The sequence below is a fragment of the Carcharhinus amblyrhynchos genome, chromosome 5 (genome assembly GCF_965287045.1).
Source record: "Carcharhinus amblyrhynchos chromosome 5, sCarAmb.v2.hapA, whole genome shotgun sequence".
In the NCBI taxonomy this organism is placed as follows: Eukaryota; Metazoa; Chordata; class Chondrichthyes; order Carcharhiniformes; family Carcharhinidae; genus Carcharhinus; species Carcharhinus amblyrhynchos.
Window position 1 is genome coordinate 15,521,540 of NC_137328.1, and position 19,348 is coordinate 15,540,887.

A 19,348-nucleotide genomic window follows, 5' to 3' on the forward strand; every position below is an offset into this window, starting at 1 on the left:
TCGAACAAGACTTCTTCACTGCACAGAATCTTCAACGAATGCTATACACTAGATACATCGATGACATTTTCTTCCTTTGGCCTCATGGTGAACAATCACTGAAACAACTATATGATGATATCAACAAATTCCACCCCACCATCAGACTCACCATGGACTATTCCCCAGAATCAGTTGCATTCTTGGACACACGCATCTCCATTAAGGACGGTCACCTCAGCACCTCACTGTACCGCAAGCCCACAGACAATCTCACAATGCTCCACTTCTCCAGTTTCCACCCTAAACATGTTAAAGAAGCCATTCCCTATGGACAAGCCCTCCGTATACACAGGATTTGCTCAGATGAGGAGGATCGTGACAGACACCTCCAGACCCTGAAAGATGCCCTCATAAGAACAGGATATGGTGCTCGACTCATAGATCGGCAGTTCCGATGCGCCACAGCGAAAAACCGCACCGATCTCCTCAGAAGGCAAACACGGGACACAATGGACAGAGTACCCTTCGTCGTCCAGTACTTCCCCGGAGCGGAGAAGCTACGACATCTTCTCCGGAGTCTTCAACATATCATTGATGAAGACGAACATCTCGCCAGGGCTATCCCCACACCCCCACTTCTTGCCTTCAGACAACCACACAACCTCAAACAGACCATTGTTCGCAGCAAACTACCCAGCCTTCAGGAGAACAGTGACCACAATACCACACAACCCTGCCACAGCAACCTCTGCAAGACATGCCGGATCATCGACATGGATACCATCATCACACGTGAGAATACCATCCACCAGGTACATGGTAAATACCCCTGCAGCTCAGCCAACATTGTCTACCTCATACGTTGCAAGAAAGGATGTCCCGAAGCATGGTACATTGGGGAGACCATGCAGACGCTACGACAACGGATGAATGAACATCGCTCGACAATCACCAGGCAAGACTGTTCCCTTCCTGTTGGCGAACACTTCAGTGGTCACGGGCATTCAGCCTCTGACCTTCGGGTAAGCATTCTCCAAGGCAGCCTTCATGACACACAACAGCGCAGAGTTGCTGAACAGAGACTGATAGCCAAGTTCTGCACACACGAGGACGGTCTCAACAGGGATCTTGGGTTCATGTCGCACTATCTGTAACCCCCGTGACTTGCCTGGGTTTGCAAAACCTCACTTACTGTACTGTCTGGAGACAATACACATCTCTTCAACCTGTGATCAGTGCTCCTTCCACTCACATTGTCAGCCACTTCAGGTCTTGAACAGCAAGTTAGGTGTAAGGATTCGCATTCTAATCAGTAATCTCTAAACTGTCTGTGCTTTGTATGCTCTGTCTGAGGCCAGAACTCTCCATTCACCTGACGAAGGGACTAACCCTGAAAACTTGTGAATCGATTATCAAATAAATCGGTTGGACTAAAACCTGGTGTTGTCAGACTTTTTACTGTGTTTACCTCTCCTGTAGCCAGTGAGGATACAAAGTTCTCTCTCAAGGTCCCAGCAATTTCCTCTCTTGCCTCTCTCAGTATTCTGGGGTATATCCCATCAGGCCCTGGAAACTTGTCTACCTTGACGTTTCTCAAGAACGTCAATACCTCCTCTTCTTTGATCGCAACATGACAAACTATCCACACATCCTTTCCCAGACTCATCATCCACCAAGTCCTTCTCTGTGGTGAATACTGATGCAAAGTACTCATTTAATACCTCGCCCATTTCCTCTGGCTCCATGCAGAGATTCCCTCCAAACATTCCTTCCCTCCAATCTACCTGTAACAGATGTATCTGTTCCTCACTATACTGGTAGGACTGGCCACTTGACCTACTTGTTGTCTTCACACAGAAAATACCCACTAACATTTTTCTCATTAACATAATCATATCAATCACACAAGGATTGGGTAAAACAATAATGTGGGTTCTTTATTTGAAGAACGTGCACAAATGTTAACTAGGACATTAAGTATACATATCTGATTTCTACCTTCTACTGCTGCAGACTAAATAAAATGAGAAGTCTCGCAATACCAGGTTAGAGTCCAACAGGTTTATTTGGTATCACAAGCCACTAGCTTTTGGAGCACAACCCCTTCATCAGGTGAGTGGGAGTTCTGTTCACAAACTGGGCATATAAAAGACACAAACTTAATTTACAAAATAATGGTTGGAATGCGAGTCTTTACAGCTCATCAAGTCTTAAAAGGTACAGGCAGTGTAAATGGAGAGAGGGTTAAAAGGATGTGTATTGTCTCCAGCCAGGGCAGTTAGTGAGATTTTGCAAACCCAGTCAAGTTGTGGGGGTTACAGATAGTGCGACATGAACCCAAGATCCCAGTTGAGGCCGTCCTCATTTGTGCGGAACTTAGTTATCAGCAACTCTGCATTGTCGTGTGTCGTGAAGGCCACCTTGGAGAACGCTTACCCAAAGATCAGAGGTCCAATGCCCGTGACTGCTGAAGTGTTCCCCAACAGGAAGGGAACACTCTTGCCTGGTGATTGTCGTGCGGTGTTCATTCATCCACGGTCGTAGCGTCTGCATGGTCTCCCCAACGTACCATGCCTCGGGGTATTCTTTCCTGCAGCGTATCAGGTAGACAACGTTGGCCGAGTTGCAAATGTATGTACCGTGTACCTGGTGGATGGTGTTCTCACGTGAGATGATGGCATCCATGTCGGTGGTCCAGCACGTCTTCCAGAAGTTGCTGTGGCAGACTGATAGCCAAGTTCCCCACATGAGGACGGCCTCAACCAGGATCTTGGGTTTGTGTCACACTATCTGTAACCCCCACAACTTGACTGGGCTTGCAAAATCTCACGAACTGCCCTGGCTGGAGACAATACACATCTCTTTAACCTGTGCTTAACTCTCTCTCCACTCACACTGTCTGTACCTTTAAGACTTGATTATCTGTAAAGACACACACTCCAACCATTATTTTGTAAATTGATTGTGTGCCTTTATATGCCCTGCTTGTGAACAGAACTCCCACTCGCCTGATGAAGGGACAGTGCTCCGAAAGCTAGTGGCTTCTGCTACCAAATAAACCTGTTGGACTTTAACTTGGTGTTGCGAGACTTCTTACTGTTCACCCAGTCCAATGCCAGCATCTCCACATCATGACTAAATACAAGGCATAGACTACTACATCACATCCTGTTGAGGTGGTAGTGATTGACACCAGTTTAACTCATACTCCCCTTAGGTACATATACATTATGTCATAAAACCCTCTATCATGTTATGGCATTAAACACCGTGTTAAATGGGATGGATTCACAACAGATCTAGCAATTCAAAACTTGGTCCACAGCGCCTCATGGCTTCAGCAGAATTATATTCACCACATTCAAATCTGTAACCTCTCTACCCAACATATTCCTTACTCCACCTTACTGTCAAACTGAGGGATCAACGCTGGTTCAATAAGTGAAGGGCTTGCCAGGAATAGCACCAGATTTATCAGAATGAGGTGCCAACCTAGAGGAGCACAACACAGGACTGTATACTGCTAAACATCATACATTGCATGCAATACACAGAGCCATGCGATTCCACAACCAATGGATCAGATCAAAGATTTGTAGTCATGACACATTCAATCATGAACAGTTAATAGGAGGAGGAGGCACCACAGACATCCCCATCCTCAGTGAGGGGAAGAAGTCCAGAACATCAGTGCAAAAGACAAGGCTGAAGCATTTGCAACAATCGTCACAAAGTAGGGATTGGATGAACCACCTCAGCTTTCTTCTGGATCCCCAGCTTCACAAATACTAGTCTTCAGCCAATTGGACTCATTCCACATGATATCAAGAAACGGCTGAAGACACTGGATACTATAAAAGCTTTGGGACCTGACAATATTCTGGCAATAGTACTGAAGACTTGTGTTATGTATTTCTGTTTATTCCTATTGGCTGACGAGAGCTATGCTGTATTAATGCACGCAACAGAAATGATGTAACAGACCTAGCACAGGAATGAGAGAGAAGCGGCAGCCAAGGAAAAGATCACACACCATCAATAACGCTCCATTAGTTTTTAAGCAAGGTCCTTCTTGCGTTTATGTCTCCAACACACAACTTGAGCTCCAGAATTAGCTACGCCCTTAGTCAATCTGTTCCAGTATAGCTACAACAATAACATCTACCAGACAATGTGGAAAATTAACCCTGTCCACAAGGGGAGGAACAAATTCAATCCAACCAATTATCACCACCCTCTCAGTCTACACTTGATCAAAGTGATAGAACATAGTGTCTCCAGTGCCAGGAATAATTCAGAACTCGTTACAGCTTTGGCTTAAATATTGTCAGAAGAGCTGAACTCCAGGGGTGGAGTAAGAGTGAGTGCCCTTGATATTAGCGTAGCACTCCGGAGCTCTAACAAAACTGGAGTTGATGAAAATCAGGGGCACAGTCTCAGGAAAATGGACTGATCATGAGCTTTTTAAATTTAAGTTTATTTATTGGCATCACAAGTAAGCTTACATTAACATTACAGTGCAGTTACTGTGAAAATCCCCTGGTTGCTACATCCTACCGCCTTTTCGGGTACACAAAAGAATTTAGCATGGCCAATGCAGCTAACCAGCATGTCTTTCAGACTGTGGTAAGAAACCAGAGCACCTGGAGAAAATCCACACAGACATGGGGAGAACGTGCAGACTCCATATAGGCAGTGACCCAAGCCGGGAATCGAACCCGGGTCTCTGGCGCTGCAAGGCAGCAGTGCTAACCACTGTGCCACCCAACAGAAATTTCTTCACCCAGAGGGTTGCAGATGTTTCATTATTGAGTATATTTGAAGTTAAAAGAAACAGATTTTTGGTGTCTCAGACAATTAAGTAGTCTAAGAATAATCAGGCAAGTTTTTAGCCAAATATCACCAACCAGATCAGAGAAAACTTCAGGTCTAATATTTCATAGTTATGAGAGATCAGTAATTTTGTGCAACCAAAAATGTTTTAAAATTAAATAATCATCGAATCAGTCTGTTGTGTTTCAACTAATTTAACAATTCAGGCAGATGTTAAAAATCTCATAGCGCTTCTTGAAAAAGCCAGCATCCTGTCCAATATTTTCCATCAACTACCGTAAAAAAAAATTCAAATAAACAGTTTTGCCAGGAATAAACCTGATGATTTGAGAACAATTTTGTCCAACCATAGTACAGAACTGAATGTTAAACAAAATAATGGCGCTCTCTATGGCCAATTACTCTGAAGTAGTGTTGACATCATGATGTGCATCAACCTTAAGTTTAAATTGTATCCTGGATCCCAAGAAATTCCAAAGCCTCATTTTAAGTGAAGAAACTCTCCAGCCTCTAATCAATGGAGCCCCATGGCGATAAAATGTTCAGAAAATGTATCATTTGCATGACTTTATTAAACCTTTTAAGTTATCATGCCAAATTTGATTTCTCCCCCTTCTCACCAGTGTAGAATAAGTATCTAAACACCAAGCATCTAGTAAAATTTCATCAATATTTTATTTTTGACACAAGTAACTCACAGCACTCAACGCTGCAGAAAATTTCCATGGCTTTCGTTTAAATAAAGGGACAAGATAACAAAATGGACACAAAGTAGCAGTATTTTTGTTAAGAGAGAGAGCGATGGCTCAAGGCGGAATGCATTTAAGAGCGCGTTAGACCATGGTGGCTGAAAGCTTGCCATTAATAGGAGAACAGAGAAAATAGGCAAACTTGGCGATGGTCAGAAAAGCAGAGAATGAAAGGTGGCAACTGTATCTGGAAGATGCTGCAGAAGGAGTATAAAATTGTTTCTTATTTATTCATGAGACATGGGGATCACTGGCTGGGCCAGCATTCATTGCCCGTTCTGAATTGCCCATGGGAAGGTAATGGTGAGCTGCCTTCCTGAACTGCTGCAGTCTGAGTGGTGTAGGTACACCTACAGCACTGTTTGGAATGGAGATCCAGGATTTTGATCCCATGATACTGAAGAAACATCAATATATTTTCAAGTGAGGATTGGTGAGTGGCTTGGAGGGAAAATTACAGGTGGTGGTGTTCCTATGTGTTTGCTGCCTTGCCCTTCTAGATGGTAGTGGTCATGGGTTTGGAATGTGCTAAATTCCTGCAGTGCACCTTCTTGATGATACACACTGCTGCCACTGTGCATTGGTGGTGAGGGTGAATGTGGATACGGTGTCAATCTAGCAGGTTGCTTTGTTCTAGATGATGTTGAGATTAGTAAGTGTTGCTGGAGCTACATTCACCCAGACAGGTGGAGAGTATTACATCTCACTCAGGACTTGTGCCTTGCAGATGGTGGCCAGGCTTTGGAGGAAATCAGGAGACAAGTTACTCAGCACAGGATTCCTAGCCTCTGACAGGTTTTGGTAGCCACAGTATTTGTACCGTTAACCCAGTTCAGGTTCTGATCAATGGTAATCTCCAGGATGTTGGTGGGGTGGAACAATCCTCAGCAGTCGACAGAAACAGTAAGAGCAAAAAAAAAGAAACAAGGTAACATGTTCTTTAATCAGTCACAGAAGTAGGGAAAGAAACCAAGGTGTCATTTAGTGATGAAGAGTCATAGCAAGTCAAGGAGATTCATAAAGGGAAAAATATTCTTAATTGTAAATCAAGTTTTGGTCAATGGATACAATCATCCACAATGCTATTCAGGCTTTCGGGAATTTGATTTGATTTATTATTGTCACATGTATTAACAGTGAAAAGTATTGCTTCTTGCGTGCTATACAGACAAAACATACCATTCATAGAGAAGGAAACAAGAGTGCAGAATGTAGCGTTACAGTCATAGTTAGGGTGTAGAGAAAGATCAACTTAATGCAAGATAAGTCCATTCAAAAGTCTGACAGCAGCAGGCAAGAAGCAGTTCTAGACTTAGTTGGTATGCGACCTCAGACCTTCATTTTTTTCCCAACGGAAGAAGGTGGAAGAGAGAATGTCCAGGATGGATGGGGTCCTTAATTATGTTGGCTGTTTTGCCGAGGCAGTGGGAAATGTAGACAGAGTCAACGGATGGGAAGTTGGTTTGCATGATGGATTGGGTTACTTTCACAACCTTTTGTGCAGAGCAAAAGGAATACCAAGCTGTGACGCATCACATAAGGCAATTTTTTTCTGGTTGTTTCTGTTGAGTATTAAGTGGGGTAAAAAAGATGGTAGTGATATTGGCACCCAGCAAACACATCAGTTGGGAAGATTATAAAGCTGGGTTCCTGTTCAAAAGGAATCAATAAAGAAAAGCTCAAGGGATTGTTCAGAGAATACAGAAGGAAAAATATGCAACAGTCTAAAACTGAAGTCTCAAGTTTATTAGGTTAGGTTTTGTGGATGGATAAAAACAACTGTAGGCAGCATGCAGCTAGCTGGGAGAAGCCAGGATCAAAATCCAACAAAAGGTGCTAGCAAGGACAATCGTTAACCAAGATATTGGGAATATGGTCCTGTGGAACCGATGGGCAGAGACCGCCACAAGTCAGCAACAATTTATCATGTTGTCCAATGGAGGCATGCCCTGCAGATCATTGTTACAATAGATCTGCAACACAATTCTGCCCAAGCTGCCAAATTAATGGGGGATGGATAATGAGAGATTCTTTGTCAACACTGGAAGAAAAGCATACATCTAGTGTTGACCCCACAACTGAGCAATTCTATTCTGGACTTGAGTTCAGTATTTGAACATTAAACAAAACAGTGAAAACAATGAAGGATGATAATTTTAATATCCACTGCGCTGGCATTGCCGAGGGCAGAATCAAACTATTCGACCTTGTTGTTTCCTCTGCTTCTCACTTGCTCTGTTCTGTACTTTCTCCCCAAGATATCAAAGAGCTCATTAAAACAACATAATGATTAAGACAAATTATATGCTTTCCATAAAACTATATTGAATATGAATTACATAAGGAACAAATGTATAAATTGAAAGAGATACTGAGTGCCAGAAATAAAGCTAGTAAAGCATCAATTCCATGATTTTTTTTCTCCATTATCCATCCTCACAAGCCTCTCCATACAATCTGCCAAAATTGGAAGTACACTAGGGATCTATCATTTGCAATGAACTATAATCCATGTAAGTACAATCTAGGAAACACAGCCAAAACGTAATGAAAATGACAAAACATTAGATTATAGAAGTCAGAATCCATATATTCCAGTTATGCACCAAACAGAACAAATTTCATCTTTATCCACTACTTTGCAATTCATGTTTAAAAACTAATGTTGAGAGTAGGTTCCAGCACTAAATCTGCCACATGTTGCGTAACATATACAGGCTCTGTGTCATAGATACAAAATAATTGCTCGTTGAGTAATTAATTAAATAATCGAGGAAACAAATTTTTTGGGCAAACTTGCTCGAGTTCTTTTTGATGTGGTAACAGAGTTGATAAGGGTAATGTGGCTGGTGTGGTGTATATGGACTTCCAAAAGCCATTTGGTAACATGCCACTGAAAGTGTAGCATGGTTACAAAGTTGGACAAGTGACAGAAAACAAAGTTGCTGGTGAGCATGGTTTTGGGACTGGAGGAAGATGTACAGTAGTATTACGATTATCTTAATATATATCAACTGACTTAAATTTAGGTGAGCAGCATAGAATTTCAAAATTATGAACTGTGAGGAAGAGAGTGACAAAAGACATACAGGCTGCTAGAATGAGCAGACACTTGACAGATGAAGTTTAATACAGAGTAATACATTTTGATAGTGAAAGGCAATACAAAATAAAAGGCACAATTCTAAAAAAGATGCAGGAAGAGGGACTTAGCAGATATACGTACAAATTGCAGGGCAGGTTAAAAAGGCATACAGCATCCTGGTCTTAGAGACAGAGTGCACAAAAGCAATGAGATTATGGTGAATCTTAATAAAACACTGACTCAACCTCAAGTGGAGTATTGTGTCCAATTATGGGCACCAGAAGGATGGATGTGATGACATTAGAGAGGGTGCAGAAAAGATTTGAGAACAGTTCCAGCGATGATGGGCTTAGTTAATTGAATACATTGGGCTGCTCTCCTTTGAAAAAACAAAGCAGAGAGGAGATTTGATTGAGGGGTGTCCAAAATCACGAGGGAGTCTGAGAAAAACCGTTCCCACTGATAATAGAGTTGAGAATCAGGGGGCACTGATTTAAGATGATTAGCAAAAGAACCAAAGATGACAAGAGGGAATATTTCTTCATGTAGCATCTGGTTCGATGTGGAACACAGTGCCGGAGAGTACAAAGGGGGCAGAGTCAATTGTGATAAGCACCTGAACAGACAAATAAAAAATCGCAGGGCATCAGAGGAGAAGGACTAGGCTTGCAGAGAGTGGGTAGAAAAATGATGGGCTGTCTGGCCTCCTGTGTTGTAACCATTCTATGATTCTATAATCAAGCTGCAACTGTTTGAAAAATGCAGATGTTCAGACATTGTGAACTGAAAAGCAAAGTTGAATTCCTCACTGATAAGACCTGAAGTTGCCTCTTCAAATTCCTTCCAATATGTTTATATAATCAATAAAAACACAACACTACCAACTGTTGACAGTTCTGAACTAACAAAGGCTGAAAAATATGGGTGTTATCAGTACGGAAACATTAGCCTGAACACAGGGCTGCGTGCAAAAGAACCAGATTTCAACTAAGAAATAAAAAGTACAAAACTAAAATGAGACTGTGCAAAATGTTAAAACTTTTCGTTGTGTTGCGAGGTGAGAAGTGAAATCGTGACCTAGTTCAAGCAATGTGTTTTTTTTAATCCATTTATGGGGTGAGTGTTGTTGGCTGGGCCAGCATAAACTGTCCATCCCTAATTGCCCTCCATTTCAGAAGGCATTTAACATCAACCTCATTGCTGCAGATCCGGAGTTACATGTAGGCCAGACCAGATAAGGATGGCAGATTTCCTTCCCTAAAGAATATCAGTGAACTGGATAGGTTTTTCTGACAATCGACAATGGTTTCATGGTCATCACTAGACTTTTAATTCTAGATTTTCGTTGAATTCAAATTTCTCCATTTGCCATGGTGGGATTCGTAACTAGGTCCCCAGACGGTGCTTTCTGAACTACTAATCCCGTGACAATACCACTATGCCACTGCCTCCCCATTAAATGTGCAAATGTCATTATATGAATGGCATTTATCATATGCTCTAGTTTTGAATATAGACTCACATATAGATGTGTGCGCTTTAGTTTCTCAGTCTTCCATCATTATGGCTAAGAAATATCACTCATTACACATCAGAAAGATGTCGCCTCCAGCTTTCCTTGCTTGCACCAGCCTCTGACTGGATCTTTGCACTGTGCCAAGTCAGATCTTAGTCTAGCAATAATAGAGACACAAGTATCTGTATCCCAAAACCGGGAGAGGTTAAGATGGCAATAAAATCAGCTGGTCATAACATAAATCCAATCAGGACAAGACATTAGCATCATTAAAGTTTACTTCCTCCCAAATTTTGAACATCCTTTAAATGTTCACCACTTATGGAGAAGCATTAGAGGAAGTTGTCAAACTCATACTTATGCACTTGTAAATAAGAGGTAGAGATTTTATGGACAACTTTTTTTCTTAATGGGGCACACCAGTTTGAATGTTGCCCCTTCCCATAAACCAATTTCTTGCTTGCTATGGTGATGGTGCAAACCAAACCTTGAGGTGTGGCGCCTTAGGCACCTTATCCAAGTGGCCACTTTTCAATGCTAAGTCTAGACAACAAGTTGGACCTAAGAGAGGCTTTATTTGGGTTAGTTCTTATATGAGGCCAACTTGAGGATGTCAATCGCTACCCTAACTCAGTTCAGCAATCCAATACAGGCTGGGATTGCATTCAATTTGACGAGATAAATAAATCACTGACAGGCAGAGAAAACTGAACAAAGACAAGGGGATCCTGCATGGATAACTTCAGATGTATTCATAAAATCAATTACAAAACAGTTGGGAACAGAAGCAAAGTTATTGAGGTTTACATGTTACACCAAACCTGCGGAGGAAAGATTCTAACAATTGGGAAGATTTTAATCCAATGGAAATAGCAAAACTAACACGGGGAAACCATGTGGGAATATAAGCTAAATGGTCATGAGTGTCTACCGGCCCAACATTAAAGTGATACGAGTCGAACGGCATATAGCTCATTAAAATTAGTATCAGTTTCTATAACAAATTCCAGCATCTGCGAGTCTGCATTAGGTAATGCTATGTCCATATCTAGTACACTTTACAACTCTCGCCAGCACACTTTTGTGAGGATGTCTCACTGATTGCTAGAAATTTTAGAATCAAGGGACACAGGTTGAACCTTGAAAAGGTGAACAGTTTATAGAAAATACCTCATTCAGAAGCTGAAAACAGACAGTTCGGGGGTGTAGGTACTATGTAATCAATTGAGAGGTGCATTGTTGAGACATACTAATTTTGGGGATTAAAATGTTTATGGTGGATGCTTTAGTACGCCCCTTTCTGTTCCAAATGATGTAGAAACTAGTTGCAGCAGTAGGCCATTCAGCCCGTCAAGCCTGCTCCATCACTCATTATGATAATGACTGATCATCAAAATTCAATATCCTGATTCACCTTCCCCTCCATGTGCTTTGACCTCTATAGAAACATATAACACAGGCATAGCACATCATTCATTATCTATGGCACATACTTATAGAGCTAGACCAAGTGCTCCAAAATTAACTTAGAGAGCCACAATGCCTTATAGTCTAACTGATGAACACAGAAGTTAGGGGCAAGAGAAAATAGAATATTTTCACAGAATACCTACAGTACAGAAGGAGGTCATTCAGCCCATCGATCCTGCACCAACACAATCCCACCTATGTCCCATCCCTGTAACCCCACATATTTACTCTGCTAATCCCCCTAAGGGGCAATTCAGCATGGCCAGTCAATCTAACCAGCATGTTTTTCAGACTGTGGGAAGAAACCAGAGCATCCTGAGGAAATCCATGCAGTCACCTGAGGCAAGAATTAAACCTGGGCCCCTGGCACTGAGACAACAGTGCCAACCACTGTGCCACCATACCATCCTTTTAGATTAAGTCACAAATGAAAATCAAATTGGCACAAGCTAAACAGAAATAAGACACAAAAGGTTAAATTGCAAAACAACTACGCAAGAAATGATGGAAACCTGAAATTTGTAAGAACTGGACTTGGTAAGTAAAGATAAAATTTGTCAAATGAAACAAGTTCTCTAGCCAGATGCCCAGATGAGAATGGCTTCGAGAGAAAGCAGCCACGTCATATTTCGCCAACATCTTGAAAGTACCCTGACAAAGGGAAAGAGAAGACCAATCAAAAAGACCATCAGGTGTTGTCAATTACTAAATAGCACAGATAGGGCATGGATAACAAACTGAAAACATATTATATAGATCTTGGAGAAACAGAATGCCTGTTCTTTGCTGAAGCATTAAGTTAACTTGATTTTTCAAGTTAAACATTTAAGTTAGGCAACTGGATCCCAGCCAAACTAACTCAAAAATGCAATTTGGATCAAGAAACATACACAAATATTGTGGAATACCATCTGCATGCTCCCCAAGTTATACATCATTCTGCCCTGAATTATAATTGCTGTTCTTTTTCCATCACAAGGGCAAAAACGAGCATTCGATTCCTAAAAAGAACGTGGACGTACCTACACCAGAACAACAAGGTGGGGCATTAAGGAATAGGTAACAAATGCTGGCCTTGCCAGCAAAGCCCATATCCCATGAAAGAACATGTAAAAAATTATGTAACTGTGTTTTCAATGTTGGCTGTAGCTCCTGCAACTTACAATCACTTCAGCATCTAAAAGAACTGCCTAAAATTCAATATGAGGGTGAAGTTGTGCCCTTCAGACCAAAATCTTTAGCTTGCTTCAAGAGCAGATAATTACTGATTCAACAAGAAATGTTTTCAGATTTGCACTCGTGAACTCAACTATGGTACAGGCATAGTATAGAATATACTAATTAAGTTAAATTGTCACTAAAATGCAAGATGACGGGATGCTTCCAAGGACAAAACAGTTCTGTAGTTAAGTATGCATTTAATTCTTCACTCTTTATTGCACAAGTTACTTAATCAGTCATGCACTTTTATTCAGAAAGCTATGTTTACAGAATCTTTGGAGAAGGCTAATGTTGTGGATTAGTGACATACATTTTGAAATTAACACAAATCAAAAGATATGCCAATTTGGTATAGGTGGTGGCACTCAAGTTGAATCAGAGAGCCTTGGGTTCAATTTGCACGTCAAGACATCAGTATATAAACAGTCTATGACTTCTATGCAATACTGAAGGTAAACAGAACCTCTATCGGCTTGTTCAGATCAATCTGCAACATCCCATAGCACTTAGGAAGAACAGGGAGTTCTACTGGTGCCCTGGCCAACATTCCCCCCTTCAAAACATCAAAGTATATTGGATATTCTGCTGAGTGTGAACTGGCTGTATTGCTACACAAAGTGCATAGGTGATCATTTGAGGCAAAATAAAGTGCTATTTTTCCCCTGATATTCCCACTCACAAACTGTACTACTTCATGGAGCAGCACTACTTCCAAGATTTCAGAATCAACCTGGTTTACTTCAGGAGGGTTAATTTCATAGTATCAAAACAGTACGCGTGTTCAAGTTTTGCAAACTGTAACTGCAGTTTATTTTCCTTCCATTGGCAATTCCAATATGTAGATTTACCTTCTCTTCGCTTTCTCGGTTTACGTTTGTTCACTCCAATTCCAAAGACAAAGTAACGAGTGGGTCACTACTTTAGCGTATAGAAACTTAAAAGAGGCAACATTTTACATGTGGATTGGGCGGATAGGTGGCAGATGAAGTTCAATGCAGAGAAACGTGAGCTGATTTATATTGCCAGAAAGAATGAGAGATGATTTATATTGGCAGAAAGAATAAAGGGACAAACTCTTTATGAAAATGCAGGAACAAAGGGACTTCAGTTTGCGTGTATAGAAATCATTAAAGGTGGCAGGCATGTCGATAGAGCTGTTAATAAAGCATATGGTATCCTAGTTTTATTAATAGGAACACACAGTACAAGAGCAAGGAGGTTACATTGAACTTGTATAAGCCACCAAGTAGCCCACATACAGAGTACTGAGTCCAGTTCCAAGCACCTTACTTGAGAAAGAATGTGAGGGCACTGAAGAGAGTGCAAAGGACATACACAAGAATGATTCCAGCATTTAAAAATTGTGGCTATGAGGAAGGACTGGGGAGTTTGGGTCTGTTTTCCTTGGAGAAAGTATTTGATAGAGCTATTCAAGTGGAGAGTATGGACAGGAAACTTGTACTCTTGGGAGAGAACATCAAGAACTAGAACTCACAGATTCAAAATAATGGGCAAAAGTAGTAAGAGTGACGTGGAGAATTTTTTTCACCACAGGTGGCTAGGGCTCAGAATGAACATCCTGAAAGTGTGGTGGATGTAAGTTCGATCAAGGTACTGAAAAGACAACTGGATTGTTTTCTGAAAAGAATGAATGTGCAAGGTTACAGGAATAAGGCAGGCGAATGGGATTATGGAGAATGCTGTCAGCGAGCTTGTGTAGATTCAATGGGCCAAATAGCCTCCTTCTGCATTGTAAAGATTCTATGATTCTGTCAGTGAACGTATCCAGCGATTGGATGCTTCTCAAAAATACTACAATGATTATCGCCAAATGATTAAACTGGTGTGGAGCATGATCACACCAGCACACCCGGACCATCGCACATGGTTCTCTCGCTGCCCTGATAGTTGTCTTCCTGGGCCTGTTTATTCTGCAAATTCCCATGGGGGCAAACTATGAGTAAAATCACTGCAGTGGGCAAAGGTTGGTACGGTTGTAAGATTCACTACCGCCTGTATTCGTAATGGGATTATTTCACACCCCACCTCCCCACCACTCAGTCCATTTGTAGAAGCCAGATAGACCAAAAATACTGCAGAAGCTGGAGATCTGAAGCAAAAACAGAAAGTGCTGGAAAATCTCAGGTCTGGAAGCCTCTGTGAGGAGAAAGGGAGTTCATGTTGGAGTCTGACACGACTTTTTTTTACATCATAGAATCCCTACAGTGCAGGCTATTCGACCCATCAAGCCTGCACCAACAACAATCCCACCCAACCCCTATTGCTGTAACCCCACCTATTTACCCTGTTAATCCCCCTAACTTACACATCTTGGGACACTAAGGGGCAATTTAACACGGCCAATCAACCTAACTCACACATCTTTGGACTGAGGGGGGAAACCGGAGCACTCGGAGGAAACCCACACAGTCAAATAAGAGAGAGAACTCAGCCCTAACGATGTGGCTGTCTGAGTAAAAATAGTGAAGGGGTGGATCATCTGAATAACAAGGATGAAGCTTAGAAAGGGTTCAGAAGAATATGGTCGCTTTATGTCAACATTTGAACCGATGCTGGTCCCCATCACTGGGTAAAGCACTGCTGCTTCACAGTGCCAGGAACCTGGGTTCAATTCCTGCCTTAGGTCAACGTCTGAGCCCATTCTGCATGTTCTCCCTATCTGCATGGGTTTCCTCCAGGTGCTTAAGTTTCCTCCCACAGTCTGAAAGATGTACTGGTTAGGTCGATTGGCCACGCTAAAATCTTCCTCAGTATACCCAAACAAGTGACTGTGGGATTTTGAAAGTAAATTCACTGCAGTGTTCATGCAAGCCTACTTGTGACACTAACAAATAAACTTTAAAAGTCAGCTTACATTAACACTGGAATGAAAATCCCCTAATCGCCACACTCCAGCATCTGTTTGGGCACAATAAGAACATAAGAAATAGGAGGAGTAGGCTATCTAGCCCCTCGAGCATGCCCCGCCATTCAATAAGATCATGGCTGATCTGAAGTGGCTCAGTTCCACTTTCCCACCTTCTCCCCATAACCCTTAATCCCCTTGCCTATCAAAAACCTATCTACCCGCGTCTTAAATATATTTAGCGAGGCAGCCTCCACCACTTCAACGGGCTGAGAATTCCAGAGATCCTTTGAGTGAAGAAGTTCCCCCTCAACTCCGTTCTAAACTGCCCCCCCTCCCCCATCTTGAAGCTGTACCCTCTAGTCCTACTGTCCTTTCTGAGCGGGAAGAGCCTCTCCACCTCTATCTTACCCATCCCATTCATCATCTTGTACGTCTCAATGAGATCTCCCCTCATTCTTCTAAACTCTAACGAGTACAAGCCCAGTTTATTCAGCCTCTCCTCATAGCTCAACCCCCCAACTCCGGTATCAGCCTAGTAAACCTCCGCTGCACTCCCTCCAAGGCCAAAATATCCTTGCGTAAGTGCGGCGACCAAAACTGCACAGTACTCCAGCTGCAGCCTCACCAGTGCCCTGTACAGTTGCAGCAAGACCTCCCTACTTTTATATTCAATCCCCCTCACTATGAAGGCCAGCATCCCATTCGCCTTCCTGACCACCTGCTGCACCTGCAGGCTGGGTTTTTGCGACTCATGCACAAGGACCCCGAGGTCCCTCTGCACCGTAGCATGCTGCAGTTTCTCGCCATGTAAATAGTAGTCCTTCCTACCATTATTCCTACCAAAGTGGACAACTTCACACTTGCCAACATTAAATTCCATTTGCCAGTTCCTGGCCCATTCACCCAGCCTATCTAGATCCCTCTGCAGACTTTCCACACCCTCCGCACAATTTGCCGTTCCACCAATCTTGGTGACATCAGCAAATTTCGACACCTTACACTCGGTTCCCTCCTCCAGATCATCTATATAAATGGTAAATAGCTGAGGCCCCAGCACCAATCCCTGGGGCACTCCACTAGTCACCAACCGCCAATCCAAACAGCACCCACTGACCCCCACTCTCTGCCTCCGATTTGACAGCCAATCCCCTATGCACGCTAACACCCTACCCCAACTCCATGCCCCCTAGCCTTCTGTAACAACCTCTTGTGCGGCACCTTATCAAACGCCTTCTGAAAATCAAGAAACACCACATCCACCGGTTCTCCTCTATCCACCGCACTAGAGGCATCCTCATAGAATTCCAAGAAATTCGTCAGACACGACTTCCCCTTAATGAAACCGTGCTGCGTCTGCTCTACCAAACAATTCTCCTCAAGATGCCTCGCTATTTTCTCCTTGATTACAGATTCAAGCATTTTACCTACAGCAAACGTTAAACTAACCGGCCTATAATTCCCTGCCTTTTGCCTGCTACCCTTCTTAAACAACGGCATAACATCAGCCGTTTTCCAATCTTCCGGCACTTCCCTGGAATCCAGCGAGGTTTGGAAAATAATCATCAAGGCATCCACTATCACCTCCGCCATTTCTTTCAGAACCCTTGGATGCATTCCATCCGGTCCTGGGGACTTGTCCACAGTCAGTCCCTCTAGTCTGTCTAGCACTGCCTCTCTAGTAACAATAACGTCATTCAGACCCTCCACTCCTACCATCTTTCCATCGCTAACACCCGGCAAACTATTCATGTCCTCCTCCGTGAAGACCAAAGCAAAAAAGTTATTCAAGGCCTCAGCCACTTCCTCATCCCCCACCACTAAGTCCCCCCCTCATCCTCTAAGGGCCCAACGTTCACCCTAGCCAGCCTCTTCCTTTTTATATATTAATAAAAAGGGAGAATTTAACCTGCCTAACTAGTGCACCTAACCACAGTAAGAAGTCGCACAACAGCAGGTTAACCAGCATGTCCTTCAGACTGTGGGAAGAAACTGGAGCACCCAGAGGAAACCCATGCAGACACAGGTAAAAGAACATGCAGACTCCGCACGGGCATCGACCCAAGCTAGAAATCGAACCTGGGTCCCTAGCACCATGAGGCAACAATGCTGACCAATGTGCTACTTGGCTTGTGACAGTAACAAACAAAACTTTAAAATCCTTCTCCCTTCACCCCCACCCACCAAGCCCAACCATGTCTTGTTGGTGTGTGTAGGCAGCCTGGGCAAAAGTGCCTCATCGCCTTCTCTGGGAGCTCACACTCACCTTGACAACAGCGTCAACTTTTGCTCCAGCATCATCTCCAGTTTCTGGGCCTGCCTGGAGAGCCAGTGGTCCACGCCGTGGAGCCGGTAGCAGCTCTCCAGCATCAGCCTGAAGTCAGCCACGAAGTCGGTGATGCCCAGGTACTGGTTCTGCTGGAACTTCTCTTCCATCTTGTGCAGCCAGACGGGCTGCTGCTGAGGGGTGAGGAGGCTGCTGCTGCTGCCGCCGCTGGCGGCGGCGGCCGCCTCGCCGGCCTGGGCGAAGGGCGCCGTCAGGTTTTTGTGCTTGTCGAGCAGGAACTCGCTCAGGATCCGCCGACCTTGCTGCACCTCGTAGCTGGGGCTGTGGGCCTCCTGTTCTGGGTCGCTCTCGCCGCCCTCTCCCTCACCGTCCGCCTGCTGCTTGCCCAGCTCGGGGGGCGGCGGCGGTGGTGGTGGTGGCGGCTCGGCCGCCTTACACCTGCCGCCGCCGCCGCCGGTAGCCCCCGGCCCGTCCGCCCGCCTGGCCAGCCCGTTAGCGCGGGGCAGCCGGCCGCTGGCCGAGCGCGTCCGCGGTCCCGTCGCCTGGGCCCTGGTCTCGGGCCCCGGCTGCCGTTGGGGGTCGTGGCCGTCGCCACTCGGGCCTCCGTCCCGCGGTAACTCCGCCAAACTCGAGTCCGCCGCTCTTTCCCCGGGGCCCGTCGGCTCCTCTCCGGCAGGCCGCGGCCTCTTGTTTCTCCTCCCGCCCGCCTCGTCCTCGGGCCCCGTGTCCTCGCGATCGGCCGCCGGCTCATTGTTCCGCGGGCCGCGGCTCGCTGCGGCCGGGCCTCCTCCATCACCCACTGCCGCCGCCTCCATCCCGGCCCCAGGCCGCCCTGGCCTTGGAGTGATGCCGGGGGGAGGTGGGGGCAGGAGTGGGGGGGGGGGGAGGATTCGGATTGATTGACACAGGCCCCGGAGCCGGGGACTCGCTGCCAGCCCCCCTCTCCCGGTGGCGGGGAGGAGGGGGTCTCACCCTGACTCGGCCTCTCTAGCCCCCCGGGCTCGGCTCCGCTCGCCTGTCCGCCTCACTCTCCAACACTGCGGGCTCCGGCCTGGCTCCGCTCGCTGTCCCCACTCACTCCGATTGGCTGAAGCAGCGTGATTGACAGCTGGCCCCCCAGTCACCGGCAGCCTGCCATTGGCTGAGGCCGCCTGATTGACAGTGGCCGGCCGCAGACCATTGGTTGATTCCGGTTGATTGAAGGCGGTCTTCCAGCACTCCATTGGCTGAGACCCCGGATTGACATCAATAGGCCGCACGCCATTGGCTGAGGTCTCTGATTGACAGCAAGGGATCGCCCGTCATTGGTTAACATCTTTGATTGACAGTGAGTGGTGTT

General features: G+C 44.6%; 1 protein-coding gene across 1 annotated transcript in view; it reads right to left on the reverse strand.

The window, feature by feature from the left end:
- The window catches only part of brd10 (bromodomain containing 10), an 84,050-nt gene extending 65,209 nt beyond the window's left edge, over positions 1–18,841 (reverse strand). The window contains exon 1 of the mRNA XM_080188490.1: positions 17,989–18,841. Within this exon, the coding sequence (XP_080044616.1) occupies positions 17,989–18,824 (836 nt within the window). The 5' untranslated portion in view covers positions 18,825–18,841. The remainder of the gene's footprint in view (positions 1–17,988) is intronic.
- Positions 18,842–19,348: the final 507 nt, after the last annotated feature.